Source organism: Felis catus, chromosome E3 (assembly GCF_018350175.1).
Source record: "Felis catus isolate Fca126 chromosome E3, F.catus_Fca126_mat1.0, whole genome shotgun sequence".
In the NCBI taxonomy this organism is placed as follows: domain Eukaryota; kingdom Metazoa; phylum Chordata; class Mammalia; order Carnivora; family Felidae; genus Felis; species Felis catus.
In genome coordinates, this window is record NC_058383.1 from 19,032,647 (window position 1) to 19,047,594 (window position 14,948).

At 50.7% G+C, this 14,948-nt stretch overlaps 1 protein-coding gene across 7 annotated transcripts in view; it reads left to right on the forward strand.

Moving 5' to 3' along the window:
* XPO6 (exportin 6) overlaps window positions 1-14,948 on the forward strand; it is a 103,174-nt gene that overhangs the window by 83,949 nt on the left and 4,277 nt on the right. For all 7 annotated transcript variants that reach the window (XM_023246726.2, XM_023246727.2, XM_023246729.2 and 4 more), the window contains exons 15-21: window positions 2,152-2,296; window positions 4,316-4,462; window positions 5,375-5,564; window positions 9,917-10,072; window positions 11,145-11,259; window positions 11,443-11,614; window positions 12,952-13,113. In XM_023246726.2, the coding sequence (XP_023102494.2) occupies window positions 2,152-2,296; window positions 4,316-4,462; window positions 5,375-5,564; window positions 9,917-10,072; window positions 11,145-11,259; window positions 11,443-11,614; window positions 12,952-13,113 (1,087 nt within the window). The remainder of the gene's footprint in view (window positions 1-2,151; window positions 2,297-4,315; window positions 4,463-5,374; window positions 5,565-9,916; window positions 10,073-11,144; window positions 11,260-11,442; window positions 11,615-12,951; window positions 13,114-14,948) is intronic.

Consider the following 14,948-nt stretch of genomic DNA (forward strand, 5'->3'; position numbering starts at 1 on the left):
AGAATTACTTGGGGAACACATTCCATCAGAGATTCTGACTAGAGCAGGATGCGTAAGGCTCGGGTGTTTGCGGATTACGCAAGACCTCAGGCGATTCTGAAGAACATTCAGGGACCACACTTTGAGAAGCTTTCAGGATGGTGGGGAGCTATAGTGACTATGGAAGGGACAGCAGAATGGAGACTGGAGGCGGGGCCACATCCCAGGGATCACACTGCCTGGAAGGCTTGCTCTGGACCGGAGCGGGCATTGGCAAACTATGGCCTGTACCGAATCCAGCCCAGCTTTTGTAAATTAGGATTGGAGCACGGCCGGACCCGTCCATTTACGTATCATCTATGCTACTTTTGTGCCACAGCGGCAGAGTGGCTGTGACAGAGTGTGTGTGGCCTGCAAAGCCTAAAATATTTTCACTCTGGTATTTGCAGAAAAAGTCTGCTGACCCCTGTTCCGGAGCAGTTCTTAAGCTGCAAATTAGGTAAATGATAGAAAGAGAGTCTTATGTGTTACTTTAGTGGTTTAGGTTTTTTTTTCAGAGTGTGTGTGTGTGTGTGTGTGTGTGTGTGTGTATACATGTGTGTGTGTATATATATACACACACACATGTATACATATATATATATATATACTTTTCCTTTTCGAGATTAGAGAAAGCTGTGAAGCTTCTGCCGAGAAAAATGCTAATTTGCTCATAAACACAACATCTTGCACACAATTTCAGGAAGTTTTGGAGCCCCTCCCTTTAAGCCTTATGGAGCTCTGTAAATTTGATAGATTGACTAAAAGTCCTAGACTCCAAAGGCCGACTTTCAGAGCTAAAAGTTAAAACAGTCAGTGCATTCTAAATGTAAAATACAAAATAACGGCTTGAAAAAGTTCACACCTGTAGAAAAGGGGAAAAACAGAATGAACACCCTATACTCTCAAGCTAGATTCATCAGTTATAGATATTTTGCCACATTTGCTTTTGTTTCCCACGCTTCCGTTTTGTTTATACAGGTGAACACACACACACACTATTTTTTTGTAAGTAAACTGAAAATAAATTGCAAACATGTCACTTCACCTATAAACTCTTGAGCACATATCTCTGGGAACAAGGTCCTCCTCCTACATAACCATAATACCATTATCAATACTCTGAGACTTTCATGGATGCCGTAATATCTGGGGTTTTTAAGAGTGTATATGTATATATTTTTCCATACTCTAATTTCTCCAGTTGCCTCAGAAGTGTCCTTCTTTCTTTGGATCCAGTGTCTAACTAATCATGAATCCCATACTACATTTCTCTCCCGTAATCTAGATCAGCTCCCCAGATTGTACATGTTGGTGGGAGGGAGGGAAAGGAGGAGAGTCAGATGAGGGAAAGAGAAATGGAGTTTTGGGGAGATTTAGGTCTTAATTTTTTTGTTTTTAAATGTTCACTTAATTTTGAGAGAGAGAGTGCAAGTGGGAGAGGAGCAGAGAGAGAGGGAGAGAGAGAGAATCCCAAGCAGGCTCTTTGCGCTGTCAGCACGGAGCCTGATGCGGGCCGTGAACTCACAAACCGTGAGGTCATGACTGGAGCCCACATCAAGAGTCAGACACTGAACCGACTGAGCCACCCAGGCGCCCTCTTAATTTTTTTTCCTAAGGAAAATCTTAAAAATCGAAATTTGTCTGGTTGTTGATCTGTATGAGATCGATGGTCAACATTTTTAGCGAGAACACTAGATAGGTGGCGGTGTGCCCTTCTTGTGTCCTGTCTGAGGCGCTTGAGGTCAACTTGCCCGCCCGGTTGGTGGCGACCAGTTTGATTTCCACGTGGTGTCTGCCTGAATCCTAGCTCTGTCCCCTAAAAGGTCCTAGGAGCGGTGAGACCCCTAAGTCCCCAGGCTCTTGTTTCCTAAAATTCGTTGTCCACTAAAAGGAGCCGTAGCTTCATAGAGAACTGACTGCTTTCTGTGTCACAGGCAGTGGTGGCAACATTTAGATGATGAGTTTTGATTTTTAGGTCCTACCTGAGCGAGTACGTGATTTCTGTGCCGTCTCGCGTGTCTTAGAACGGAAATGGCAATGAGTGGAATCCTTACTTGCTGTGGACACAAGTTTGATGCTCATATGTCTTGACCTTAACCTTTGAAATCGCATCTTCTCTCCCCTTTGCAGGCACGCCCAGTCCCTGGCTGCTCTCCAGGCGTACTCTCACTGGCTAGCGCAGTACTGCAGCGAAGCTCATCGGCAGAACACACAGCAGTTTGTTACGCTCGTCTCCACCACCATGGATGCCGTCACACCTCTGATCAGCACCAAGGTCCTAAGGCAGCAAGGGCTACACTTTTTAAGTTTGTTTATTGTGGGGGGGTGGGGTGGGGGCCGAGGGAGAACATCGAGCAGGCTCCGCACCGTTACCGCAGAGCCTGACGCGGGTCTTGGCCCCACGAACCTCCAGGTCGTGACCTGAGCCGAAATCGAGTTGGACACTTACTTAACCAGCTGAGTCACCCAGGCGCCCCAAGGGCTACACTTTGTATCTAAGTCCTTGTCCTTTTGTCCACATACCCACTTATTATAAAATCAAAATATCGCATGGTGTTAGACCCATAATTCTCAGCACTACCATAGAACCATGTGTCGTCTCATGTTCCTTTTGAGCTGTGGTCCATATAAACTCAAAGGTAGCTTAAGTTTTTAACCTCAGTCCCACATGAATGCATGCTCATTGTGAAGAAGTTAAACACTGTTTAAATTATAGACCGGAAATTTATGGTACTCTTTAATCCCCCATTCTAAAACACTGCTGTTTGGTAGTGGGAATGTTTTATAATTCTCCTGTTGATGGAAATTAGTTCTTGGTATGTACATCCTTGTAGGATGGGTTCCGGAAAGTGGATTTACCAGGTCAAAGGTGCATCCAAGTAAATTTGACAGCTTCTACTCAGCTGTCCTTTGAGAAAACCATCAGTTTATATTATGGAGCATATAGGTGTTCGTCTTTTTTTTTTTTTTTTTTTTTTAAAGTTTATTTGCTTTGAGAGTGCAAGTGTGGGAGGGTCAGAAGGAGGAGAATCCCAAGCAGTCGCCGAGCTGTCAGCGCAGAGCCCGACTTGGAGCTCTGTCACGTGAACCACGAGATCATGACGTGAGCTGAGATCAAGAGTTGGGCAAGCAACCAACTGGGCCCTGTCTTTTGTAGTCTTAACCTACGTAGCATTCTGTCCTCCTCTTAACAGTGTATTGATTTCCGTAAGGTTTTGTTTAGCTTGTTAAAAAATTTTTTTTGATGTTTATTTTTGAGAGCGAGAGAGAGAGAGAGAGAGAGAGAGAGAGAGAGTGAGTGTGTGTGAGCGAGGGAGGGGCAGAGAGAGGGAGACACAGAATCTGCAGCAGGCTCCAGGCTCTGAGCTGTTGGCACAGAGCCCGACGTGGGGCTCGAACCCATGAACTATGAGCTCATGACCTGAGCGGAAGTCAGATGCTTAATCAGTTGAGCCACCCAGGTGCCCCAGGTTTTGTTCAGTTTGTAATTGTAATCTGTAAATGAGTTACAATATCCCACGAGGGGGGATTTATATAATTTATGATGTATCCAGCCATTGCTGGACTTTAATGTTGCCTGCATTTGAAAAAAATCACCATAGATCATTCTGAAATGCACGTATGCACTTAGCTTTATCCTTTTAGGTGATTTTCTTAAAGTGGGATTAAAGGTTAAAGGTTAGGGATAATGTGTGGTTCTAGGAAATTCTAATAATATTTCTTTCGAAAGTAACTGCATGCCCGTGACTCTTTGGTGTGCTGTTTTTTACCAGTCTTATCAGCATTACGTCGTATCTATAAAGAGTTTTCTCTTTTGCTAATTTGAAAAGGGCAGATGGTCCTTGAACCAGGTTTTTGATTGGCACGCGGAGGGGAGGAAGCAGGAGAGCCTGGCGTGACCGGTTGAGTGTTGGAAGGCGGGTGGAGAGAAACGTTGGCTTGGTTGGAGCGGGAGGAGTGAGGTGAACAATCCCGAGTAGTTTGAATGACATGCCAAGGAGGCTGCCGTGGAATTTTTGGAGCTGAGAAGCGATCGCACCCAGAGGTGCCAGCGACTAAGGACAGGAGGAACTGGAGGTGGCGCTCCCGGCGTGAGGTCAGGAGCTGCGACGTGGCACAGAGGAGCGTGCCTCGTTGCTGGGCGCCGTCCCCGGAAACTTCTTGGACACAGAGCCTGAGTTATGTGGAACGACAGCCCGGCAGCAGATCTGGCTTGTGACTGCCTCGTCAGGGTTCTTCGAATCGCAGCCTCGCGGGAGAGCTAGTGAACCGACACGTTCTCTTCTGTCTCCAGGTCCAAGACAAGTTGCTGCTATCTGCGTGCCACTTACTGGTCTCACTGGCCACCACCGTGCGGCCTGTCTTTCTGATCAGCATCCCCGCGGTGCAGAAAGTGTTCAACAGAATCACCGATGCCTCTGCTCAGCGACTCGTCGATAAGGTGAGCCCCCAGGGCCATGCTGCATGGGCCCTGGAGCCGTGAGGCTGAGCAAGAGGAGTCTGGCCTTTCTTTCGCACTCAGAGCTTACGGGCTGTGCCGCCAGAGACGGTTTCCTCCCAGGTGGCACTTAGGGCAGCCTCCGTGCTCTGTCGTCAGGCGTCAGGCCCTTCCCGACGCAGTCGGGCGGTGTGCAGATTAGGATGTAAAAGACCCTCCCGATAGGTGCTGAGGTGGCGCTGCTTTGAGAGCCAGCGATTTGGCTGGTGTCAGCGTCTTCTTTTGGTTTAAAACAGTCCGTTGTTACGTTTGTTTTCTTAGGGTTGAAAAGCTCCAGATAAGGATTTTCACAAAATCCTTCAGGAGGCTCAGGCTGGAAGTTTAAAAACCAGCAAGACACAGGTGGTGTCCGCGGGGAGTCGGAGCAGTTACTTGGGAGCACCCGGGGTGGCAGAGTATTGCTTTGGACCTGGCGTCAAAGGCACATTGATCGTAAGAGGTTCTCCGGCAGCCTCTCTCTCTCTCTCTCAGCCCTGTTCTCAGCGGCTCCTCCGAGGGTGCTGGGAGCCCGCAGCTAAGGGACTGGTTAGACCGAGCGTCTGCAGTGACTGTGACTCCCCCGCCCTGTAATGCTGCAGGTACCAGAGTAGAGAGGCAGTGACAGCACCGGGAAATGACATTCCAGGACGGGGCCTGGAACGCGCTGGACCGAGGCGTGGTGTTTTTGCTTCACTTTCACTTTCCTCCCTGCCTTACCTTAGATTTGGACCGAAGCCTTAGGCCCCAGCCTGTGAGAAAGGAGCCCGGAGGCCTGAGCTCCGCGTGTGCCCCGGGTGCCCAGGCTGCGTCCGGTGCCGCGGCTGTTGCTCTTAACCCTCTGATGGATACCTGGGGCGGGGGGGTGGTCTCTTCCAGGCTCAGGTGTTGGTGTGCCGAGCCCTCTCTAACATCCTGCTGCTTCCGTGGCCCAACCTGCCTGAGAACGAGCAGCAGTGGCCCGTGCGTTCCATCAACCACGCCAGCCTCATCTCCGCGCTCTCACGGGACTATCGCGATCTGAAACCCAGTGCTGCGGCCCCACAGAGGAAGATGCCACTGGATGACAGTAAGTGTCCCAGAGCCGGGGACGGCCCGGGGAGACAGGTGGGCCAGGCGCTGTCTTCCTCTGTGGCCGATGAGGCATTCGTTCATCTGTCCGTAGTCCCTCAGCTGCAAAGTGGGAGGGCCAGCCTTCGGCGGCAGAAGCCGCTTCTCTGTGGAATTCTGTGAACGCGTCAGCTGGACCTATTTCCTGAATGTGGGACACCCCTTCTCTTAGTTAAAATGTCAAAAATAAGTAAACCGTCAACGGTGCCTTCCTTGGATAAAAACATGTACAGGGACTGATCCGTTTCAGATACTTATATAAGCAATCAAAGCAATTCACTGGGAAGAGCAGATCTAAGAACTGTCTTTTGAAACTATTTTTAACCTTTCTCCAAATGCATGTATTTCAGAGGCTTTGAAAGAACTTGGTATCTTCACAAATGGCACTTCAAGTTTAATTATTTATATTAAAAAGGGAGAGAAAAATGAATCAAGAGAACTCAGTTCAAGTAGAAGGCATCAGATTTCTCTGATGTACAAATTTTATAGTACATGTTAAAAAAATACAGTATTTTCACAGTGAGAAAGTATTGGAACATTATTGATAACATCATTCATAGAATGTCAACAAATGTTAAAAATAGCAATAAATACCAGCATTTTTTAAAAAAACATCATTTTCATAATCAGGGACATTACCATAATGCTTATTGTACAAAAATATTAGAATGGTATAAAGAAGGGGAAAACTCTTAAATCTCATTGGTTTTAGTATTTTAGAAAGTCACCCTTTTGATTCTCTCATTGTCATCCTTATTCTCTGTTTAAGTATGTCTTCTAGTTCTGGAGCTGCATGGGAGCAGCGGAGCTCGTGAGGGTGTACTGAGCGCTGGGCCCTTGCCTGGGCGGTCCTCTCCCCGCCATCACACCTCCGGCCGAGCCGGCACCAGCCTTCACGGTCCGGTGTTTGCCTGGTCCTGGTTCTCAGTGTTTTACATTCACTAATTCATTGAATTTCCACATCAGCCTACGAGTTAGGCACTGTTGATTATCCTGATTTTACCCCTGGGGAAACTCGGGTAAGAGGGGGTCATTGGCGCAGGGGTTACACACAGCTAGTGTGGAGTCGTGTTTCAGAAAATCTAGTGGTCTTTTGTCTCTTTATTTTACACGTGCTTATGTCAGTCAGCCAGCATGGGTTGGGTAGGTTTGCCCTGTGGTAACAAACAGTGCCCAAAGCGTAGTGGCTTAATCCAGGAGAAAGATGTATTTCTCGCTCACACTGCGTGTTCGGCTGGGGCCACGGGGGTTGGAGAACGTCCTGCTTATTTTCCTGGCGACTCAGCGACCCGGGCCGCTGAAGGCCGCCCCGCAGTCTGTGCTTACACGGGGACAGGGACGTGGGGGCTTGTGCAGTGGCTCTTAAAGCACTGGTCTGCAGGTGACACCCATCATTTGTATCTCCGCTCACTTTTCGTCGGCCAGAGCATACGCTTCCGCGGCCGTGGCTTCACTGCAGAGCGGGTGCCACCACCTGCTGGAACTATTTGCTGAATAGAACCCATGGTTCCCACGGTGCACAGACTTAGAGTAATGTCTGTGGGGTGTTCGCTGCGTGCCAGGCGGGGTCCCAGAACTTCATGTACGTTACGTCGTGCGGTCCTCCCTGCAGCCCGGTGAGGTTCGTCTTCTCCTCCTGCCGCAAGTGATCAAATCCAGGCCTGGAGTGTTTTTTCCCGTCCCAGTTTAGTACTTTGAAAAGTTTTCAAACCTACGGAATAGTTGAAGGATGAAGCAAAGGAACAACCGTGTAGCTTTCACTAGGATTTACCACTTGTTAGTGTTTTTGCCACACTCGTGTTTCCTCCTGCCTCCCCACACACTTCCTGTTTTTAGCAGAGCCCTTTAAATAAAGGAAGTTACCGACACTTTATCCTTGACTCCTTAACCTTTGTCTTTGAGAACAAGGTGTTCTCTCCTGTAACCCAGACACCGCGAATACAGCCAAGTTGTGACATTACGGTAATGTCATTTAACACATAGACCATGTTCAGGTTTTCCCCAGGTGTTACCAAAGTGGCCTTTTTTGCTTCTTAAAAAGTCCAAGATACAGTCGAGGAGCTTGTGTTCTGTTTGGTTGTCACATCTCTGTTTGTTTGTTTATTTGAGAGAGCAAGTGCAGAAGCGGGGGAGGGGCAGAGAGAGAGGGTGAGAGAAAATCCCAAGCAGGCTCTGCACCGTGAGCGCAGAGTCCGACATGGGGTTCCATCTCACGAACTGTGAGATCAAGACCTGAGCTGAAATCAAGTGTTGGACGCTCAACCTACTGAGCCACAGGTGCCCCTCTTCAGTCTTTTAATATAGAAAAGTACTCCTGGTTTTTTGTTTCTTCTGACATTGACAGTTTTGAAGAGTCCAAACCCCTTTCCATGTAAAATGTCCCATGATCTTTTCTGTCTGATTGTTTCCAGCAGTTGGGGTGTGAATACCACCTGGGCAGTGACGTGTACCTCCCGTTGTGTCACTTCTGTGTGTCCCATTTTGGCATGCTCTCTGGGATCACTTGCTTTGAGCAGTGCCTGCCAGTCTCTCCATTGTGAAGCGCCCTCCCCCACCAGGCTCAGCAGGTGTAGGTTGCTCAGGATCAGAGAGAAGGTGGTGGGGTCGGGAGTCAGCTCTGGTTCTGAATGCTTCCAGATCCTTGTCCTGCACGACATCACCCCTTTGTTCTGAAAAGCATTGTTTTTAATGATTTGATAACATCCTATTCCATGGAAGGTATCACACTTTATGCATCTCTCCTGTTACTACATATTTAACGGTGCTTTCCGTTTGCTCTTGTACATTTTTGTGAATACGCTTTGGTTCTTATTTCAGTTTCCTTCCACATCAGAGGTCAAGTTCTGGTCTCTTAACTCTACTGGCTTTTCCCCCTAAACTGCTTTCCCTGTGCCTTGTGTCGTCTTGGAGAAACGTCTGACCCGAGTGCAGTTTCCTGGCCCCGGTCCTTGTAGCAGCTGTGAGGGAGGGGCTCCTTCCATGGGATGCGTGTGCCCTGTGTGCTCTTGCCGAGGTCCGCGTGGCTGGCCGTTAGAGAAGCAGGCCCGTCGTGAGCCATTCTTCTCTTTCATGCTCAGTCCTTTGAGTGAGGTGGTGGTCTCTCTCTGTCCACGTTTTCAGACGAGGAGACAGAATCTAGTGGAGTCAGGAGTCAAACCTGCTCCTCTAGAGCATCTATTCCTTCTGCTTTACGTTTCTCTGGAAGCTGCTTCAGCCGCCGCAGAGGCTGGTGAGCTTGAGGGGCCAGGGCGACCCAGGGAGCCCCACCAGGTAGAGGCCAGCCCTCAGCCCAGCTCTGGTTCCGCCCTCTGGAGCTCTGCCAGCGTTGAGTCTGCTGAGCTCAGGCTGAGCCATGGGGGTGCTTCTTAGGGCAGCCGGTGGGAAGCTCCGTGTCTAAGGGGAGGAGCCAGCCCCACCAGTGCTGAGGAATGGTGACAGCTTCCCTGTGCTGGACCTTCCGATGTGCCAGGCACTGGGCTAGACACGTTCTTAACCTTGTCTCTCGTCCTCGCGGCAGCCCCGTGAAGGTGGGGCTGTTGGCTATTCCCGGTATACTGACAAGGAGCCTGTCTGGGTGTAGGGCCGTCAAGTGCCCGTCTGTGGTTCCTATCCGGCACCTCTGATCAGGGCCCTTTCCGTGTCCTCTGAGCTCCTGCCCGTTTGCTGGCCACCACCTCTGCTTTCTCTGTGTTCCCTGCAGGCATCGCGTTTACATCAGGATCTCATTAGAAGCGTATGTTGTTGATAACATCATATGATACCATAATAATCATATATATCGTCAGGCCCCAGGCCCAGTAGGATAAGGGGCGAACAGGCAGTTTATTCACGAACGTAGCAGCAGTAGGTGGGCCAGCGGGGTGCTGCTGCCGATCGCCAGGCGGGGAGGTACACGTCGGGTGGAAGGGGTGTCGGATCTGCATCTGTCCATTCTCGCCTGGGGTGATTACCTTGGGACGCCCAGTCTCGCCCGTCTGTTCACCGTCTTAGAATCTAGACACCTAACTGGGGGCCACGTTTTATCTTTTCCTCTGGGTGGCCTTGTTTCCGGTGGACAGAGGCAGAAGAGAGGCAAAAATCTGAGCAAGCAGGCAGCCAGAGTCCTGGTGGAAAAAAGAAGAAAGAAGAGGGTGTAGAGAGAGAGAGACGGGAGAGGTGGAGAAGCCCATGAAGAGAGACTGTGTTCGTTCAGCAGGGTTTCTGCGATCGCCCTCCGAATACATCTGCGAATCTCGCCCCCTCCTGGGTATTCCCCGGCCCCCTGCTTTATCCTCCGACAAGTCATAACGTGCACTGAATCTCGATTTGCAGCCAAAGTGATTATCCACCAGACGCTCAGTGTTTTAGAAGACATCGTGGACAGCATCTCCGGGGAGTCCACCAAGTCCCGGCAGATCTGCTACCAGTCGCTGCAGGAATCCGTGCAAGTCTCCCTGGCCCTCTTTCCCGCTTTTATCCACCAGTCAGGTAGGAGCTGCTGGCAGGCGCCTGCAAGGCCCACAGCGACTGCTCGGCTCGGCAGAACACAAGGAGCTGGCGGTGCGGGCCCGGGTTCTGAAGGCAGAGGGCAGGGACGCTCATGGCGGGGGAGGGGGGCTGAGGCCCCGTGGAGCCCTCACCTGGGCCTTGCGCCTGTGTCGTGTGGCCCGGAGTCACTTGGGGCGTCTACCTGGGGCTCGCTTCTAAGTCTTTGCCTTCTCCCAGCGTGGCCACGAGTGGTGAGGTGCAGGGGGCTCTGTAAAGGAGGGGAAGGAACTTTTTCCCACGAGTGCTGCGTATTTCCTTAGATGGCAAGGTGGGTTTTGCCGACCTGGTTCCCTCCCTCACCCGATAGAGGCTCTTTCTGGCTCTCGGGAGAGCGTTTACAGCAGCCTCGTCAGTCTTCGGAGAGGACTATTGGGGCCTGTCAGTCAGCAAGCACTCACTGATTGCCTCTTGTAAGCGGAGTGTGTGAGGTTAGAGCCAGAACACCGTACGAGATGATTGTTGAGATCTGCCAGTGGAGGAAACGTAACCAACGTTTTCGGCAATTAGTCCCATTATTGGTCCATTAATGATAATGGACCATTAATAATAGAGGGCCACGCAGCCTGAATACACCGTCATTATCCATTTTCAGCCACTTAACCTCTGACCCAAGTGCGGGGATTAGCGATCAGAGAGCGAAATGGCAGAAGCACTCAGGTGTTGACCCGGTTGAATCGCTCCGTCAGCGTGAGCACAAAATGGCCCACCTGCAGTGAAAACTCGGTGTCGCTGGATGCCGGCTGGCGAGGGAGGCTTCGAGGTGACCTTCGCTTCCTCTAGTGAGCCGTTGTGAGCCAGAGGTTCGCGAGGCCGGAGCCGTCGTCCCAGCATGTCCTCAGTCATCTCCCGCTTTGCGTCACGGCTCCGATGGTGTTGGGGAAATTTCTTCCAGCAGGAAGCCTTCGGGAGAGAGGATAGTGCAGATTGAAAAAAGGAGGTCAGCCAGGCCCCGGGCTTCCACTTAGCCTCGTGTGCTCGCGCCTCTGACCGTTCGCTTTGTGCCTCTGCTTAGATGTGACTGACGAGATGCTGAGCTTCTTCCTCACTCTGTTCCGAGGCCTTAGAGTACAGATGGGTGTGCCTTTCACGGAGCAGATCATCCAGACCTTCCTCAACATGTTTACCAGGTAACCAACCACAGACCCGCTGTCCGTGGCTTCCAGACTCCCAGGGGACAAGGAGGGGTGGGGCCGGCCACAAAACCTAGGACTTTCTGCTCCTTTCTCTTCACTTGCCGCGAGCGTTGGTTTTCCTGCTGGCCCCCCCAGAGAGCATTACTTTGGCTACTGCGTGCTTCCCCTTTCCTGCAGAGAACAGCTGGCCGAGAGCATCCTCCACGAAGGCAGCACTGGCTGCCGGGTGGTGGAGAAGTTCCTGAAGATCCTGCAGGTGGTGGTCCAGGAGCCTGGCCAGGTGTTCAAGCCTTTTCTCCCCAGCATCATCTCCCTGTGCATGGAGCAGGTGTATCCCATCATTGCCGAGGTATGAGGGGCTGGGGTGGTCCCCTGTGCTGCCTTGCTTCTGCAGCCGAGGAGGGAACGAGATAATGAAGAAAATGCAGTGTTCTAAAGCTCACTTGTTAGTTATTTTTCTGTAAAATAATTTTTTCCAGGAAAGAATGCCTTTAGCTTGGTCCAGTCTTTTTGTGTTGGTCGAGTTAATTGGAACTAGTCTAGGGAAAACACAGCAGGTTAAGTGCGAGGCTGGTCGGCGAGTAAGATCAGTCTCCGTGGCAAATAGCTTCTAACTTTAGGTGAATATGTGGTTTTCTCTGGCAAACACCGTAACAAGACGTACTTGTTAAGACATACTAGTAAGCCCATGCACCGGTCTCAAGGATACGAGGCCAGTGCTTGGAACCATGTAAAAGTTTTGTTGTTAAAGAAACACTCCACATCCTTAGAAAACCTACATTCAGCATGACAAGATCCAGAATAAGTGTGAATTTAACTAAATTTTATGTGATAGTTAAGAGCTAACCTTTTTAAGTCCCCCAACTAAGGCTTAAGTGAGTGAGTTGCTTTGCATCGTTAAACACGCTTGGGCCCTGTAAGGATTCCTGCCATGGGAGCTCGTGCCCTCTGGTCCCAATTTAATTTTAATCAAGGCTGAATTAAATATATCTGGGGCTTACACTTTTGAATTCTACAGAGACATCTGGAATACCGTGACCCGGCATGCCCTCCAATGACTTGGAGATTTTTGGTTCAGTTAGAAAATACTGCTGAGCCTCCCCTCCTCCCAGAACCCTGCTACCGGTGACCGGGGACACAGGCCCAGAGAGCGCTCAGCGCCACACGCTGCCTCCTCCGAGGTCCCCTGACGCTGCTTTCTGTGCCTTCCAGGTGCTCTGTGACTCCTCTTCCGTAGACGGCAAAACTGCTTTTAAAGCTTCTTACTTGTCTTGCATGGGGTCAACAGGTTAGCTGGGACAGCGGTTTTTATCCTGGGGGAAGGAACAACACAGCCAAGAAGAGGTGACAGATCGGATCAGCTGCTTTCTAAACAGGAAACCCATACCGCTCATTGCTCTGCCATTTGGTAGCTGTTTTTTCCCGGCTTAGAGGGCTGAGGGTTTCCCTCAGAAAAAGGGCACCGACCCTGGCACTGGCCCGGGCATCGTGTCTCTGCGGAAGTACACCTGGTTTGAACTGCTGGCCTGAGGGGGACTGGACCAGATGGCAGTGTCGGGGGACACTGACACTCTGCTTGCTGTTATCAGGCGTTGCCCGGGCCTCCTTGCTGCTCGGAGCCGAGGCTGTGAGTGGCCCCCCTGAGCCGCAGGAAGGGAAGGTTTGAGGGTCTGTGTGTCTCCACAGCGCCCCTCCCCTGATGTGAAGGCTGAGCTGTTTGAGCTCCTGTTCCGGACGCTCCATCACAACTGGAGGTACTTCTTCAAGTCCACTGTCCTGGCCAGTGTCCAGAGGGGGATCGCTGAGGAGCAGATGGAGAATGAGCCTCAGTTCAGTGCCATCATGCAGGTAACGTGCTGGAAAAGCCGGTGAGGCTGCCGTGTGATCCCGGGACGAACAGGCCTCATCCTGGACACCAGCTGGGGCCACTGGCTGGCCGTCCCTTGGTTTGCTTCCCTGACATGTGGGGAAGCCAGGTCGTCTTGGGTCGAAGCTTGGTTACTACCTCTTGCGACCTAGGAAGTTAATTAACTTCTTGGAGCCCCAGTCTGTCCCATCTATCAAGTGGGGAGAAGGCTGCTTATCTGATGGGTTTATTGTGAGGTTGGATGAGTTAGCGTATGCTAAGCAGCTGGCACTTGTGTTTCCCAAGTGCGAGGGGACTGCCTGCCGTCAGCACAGCTGTTGAGGCCTCCTTGACTGGGAGCTGAGTGGAGTCACTTGGGGAGACTCCCCTTTGGAGAGGGACCCAGTGATCTGCATTTTTAAAAGGTCATTCAGGGGGCGTCTGGGTGGCTCAGTCGGTTGAGCGTCCGACTTCGGCTCAGGTCATGATCTCGCGGCTCGTGAGTTCGAGCGTCGCGTCGGGCTCTGTGCTGACAGCTCGGAGCCTGGAGCTAGAGTGTCTGGAGTGTCTCGTTCTCTGTCTACCCCTCCCCTGCTCATGCTCTCTCTCTGTCTCAAAAATAAATAAAACATTAAAATAAATAAATAAATTAATTAATTAAAAAAAAAAAAAAAAAAAAAAGATCATCCTGGCCCGTACCGCACCATACTGGTGGAACACCGCCCTGTGAAGCAAGCGGTCTCCCGCCGTGGGAGGCCCTCGTGGCTGCTTTCCAGCGCTATCCTCGTTCTGCACTGGATTGTAGAACTTTTTGTTCTAAGCCTAGGTTGGAGTAGAGGGTTCTCCTTTTGTTTGTTTCAGTGCAGGGTTTTCTTCACAGCATGGGCAGAGGGATTCTCCCCTTACCCCCTTAGGCCCCAGTCGGCACACAGGCACACGCTCCCGGTGTGGAGAGTCTGGATGAGCACGAGCCCTGCGCCTGGTCTCCTGCTGCCCTTCTGTCTTCCGGCGGGGCCTTGGGTGTGGAGTATTCAAGTGTTTGCCCCCCTCCTATCCCCCTCTTCAGCCTTGCTTTTAAGCCTTCTTGGTGATGGCTGGCCCCCTGCTCGGGACTGGTAAAAGCCAGTTTGGAAGACGGCTTCACAGTCTGGCAGTTTCCTGACCAACAATCCTACGTCTAAGCATTTTACTTAAGATAAATGAAAACATATTCATGCCACGTGTCCCCGGGTATTTATAGTGGCTTTTTTCATAATTGCCCAAATCTGGAGAGAATCCAGATATCCATCCACTGGTGAGTGGGTAAACTGAGGCACACACATATAATGGACTGCTACTTGACAGTAAAAAGGAACATTGACACCAACACCAACATAGGTCACGTTGTACTGGGTGAGAAGCCAGACCCAAAAGGCTACATGCCGTATGATTCCATTACATCATATAACATTCTGGAAAAGGCAAAACTGGAGGGACCGAGAATGAGCAGTGGTCGCCCAGGGGCAGGGGAGAAGGCTGACTACTAATGGAGACACCAGGGACACTTTTGGGGGGTGGGGGGAGATGGAAATGTGTGTTTTGATTGTCATGGTGGTTAGATGACCCTGTACCAGTCACACAGCAGTGCACCCCGAAAGAAGGAGTTTTTCCGTGTCACACACTTCAGTAAACCCAACTTAAAAAAGTAAATAAAACATTGGGCATCATGGAGATGTCACTGCTGTAGCAGGCATTATAAGACCCCCTTCTTGTAGCTCAGGGCCCTGGGGTCAGAATGACAGAGCAATCAGCAGCTTGTTAGGGGTGGGGGCTTATACGTCATCAGCTTGGGGGTGGT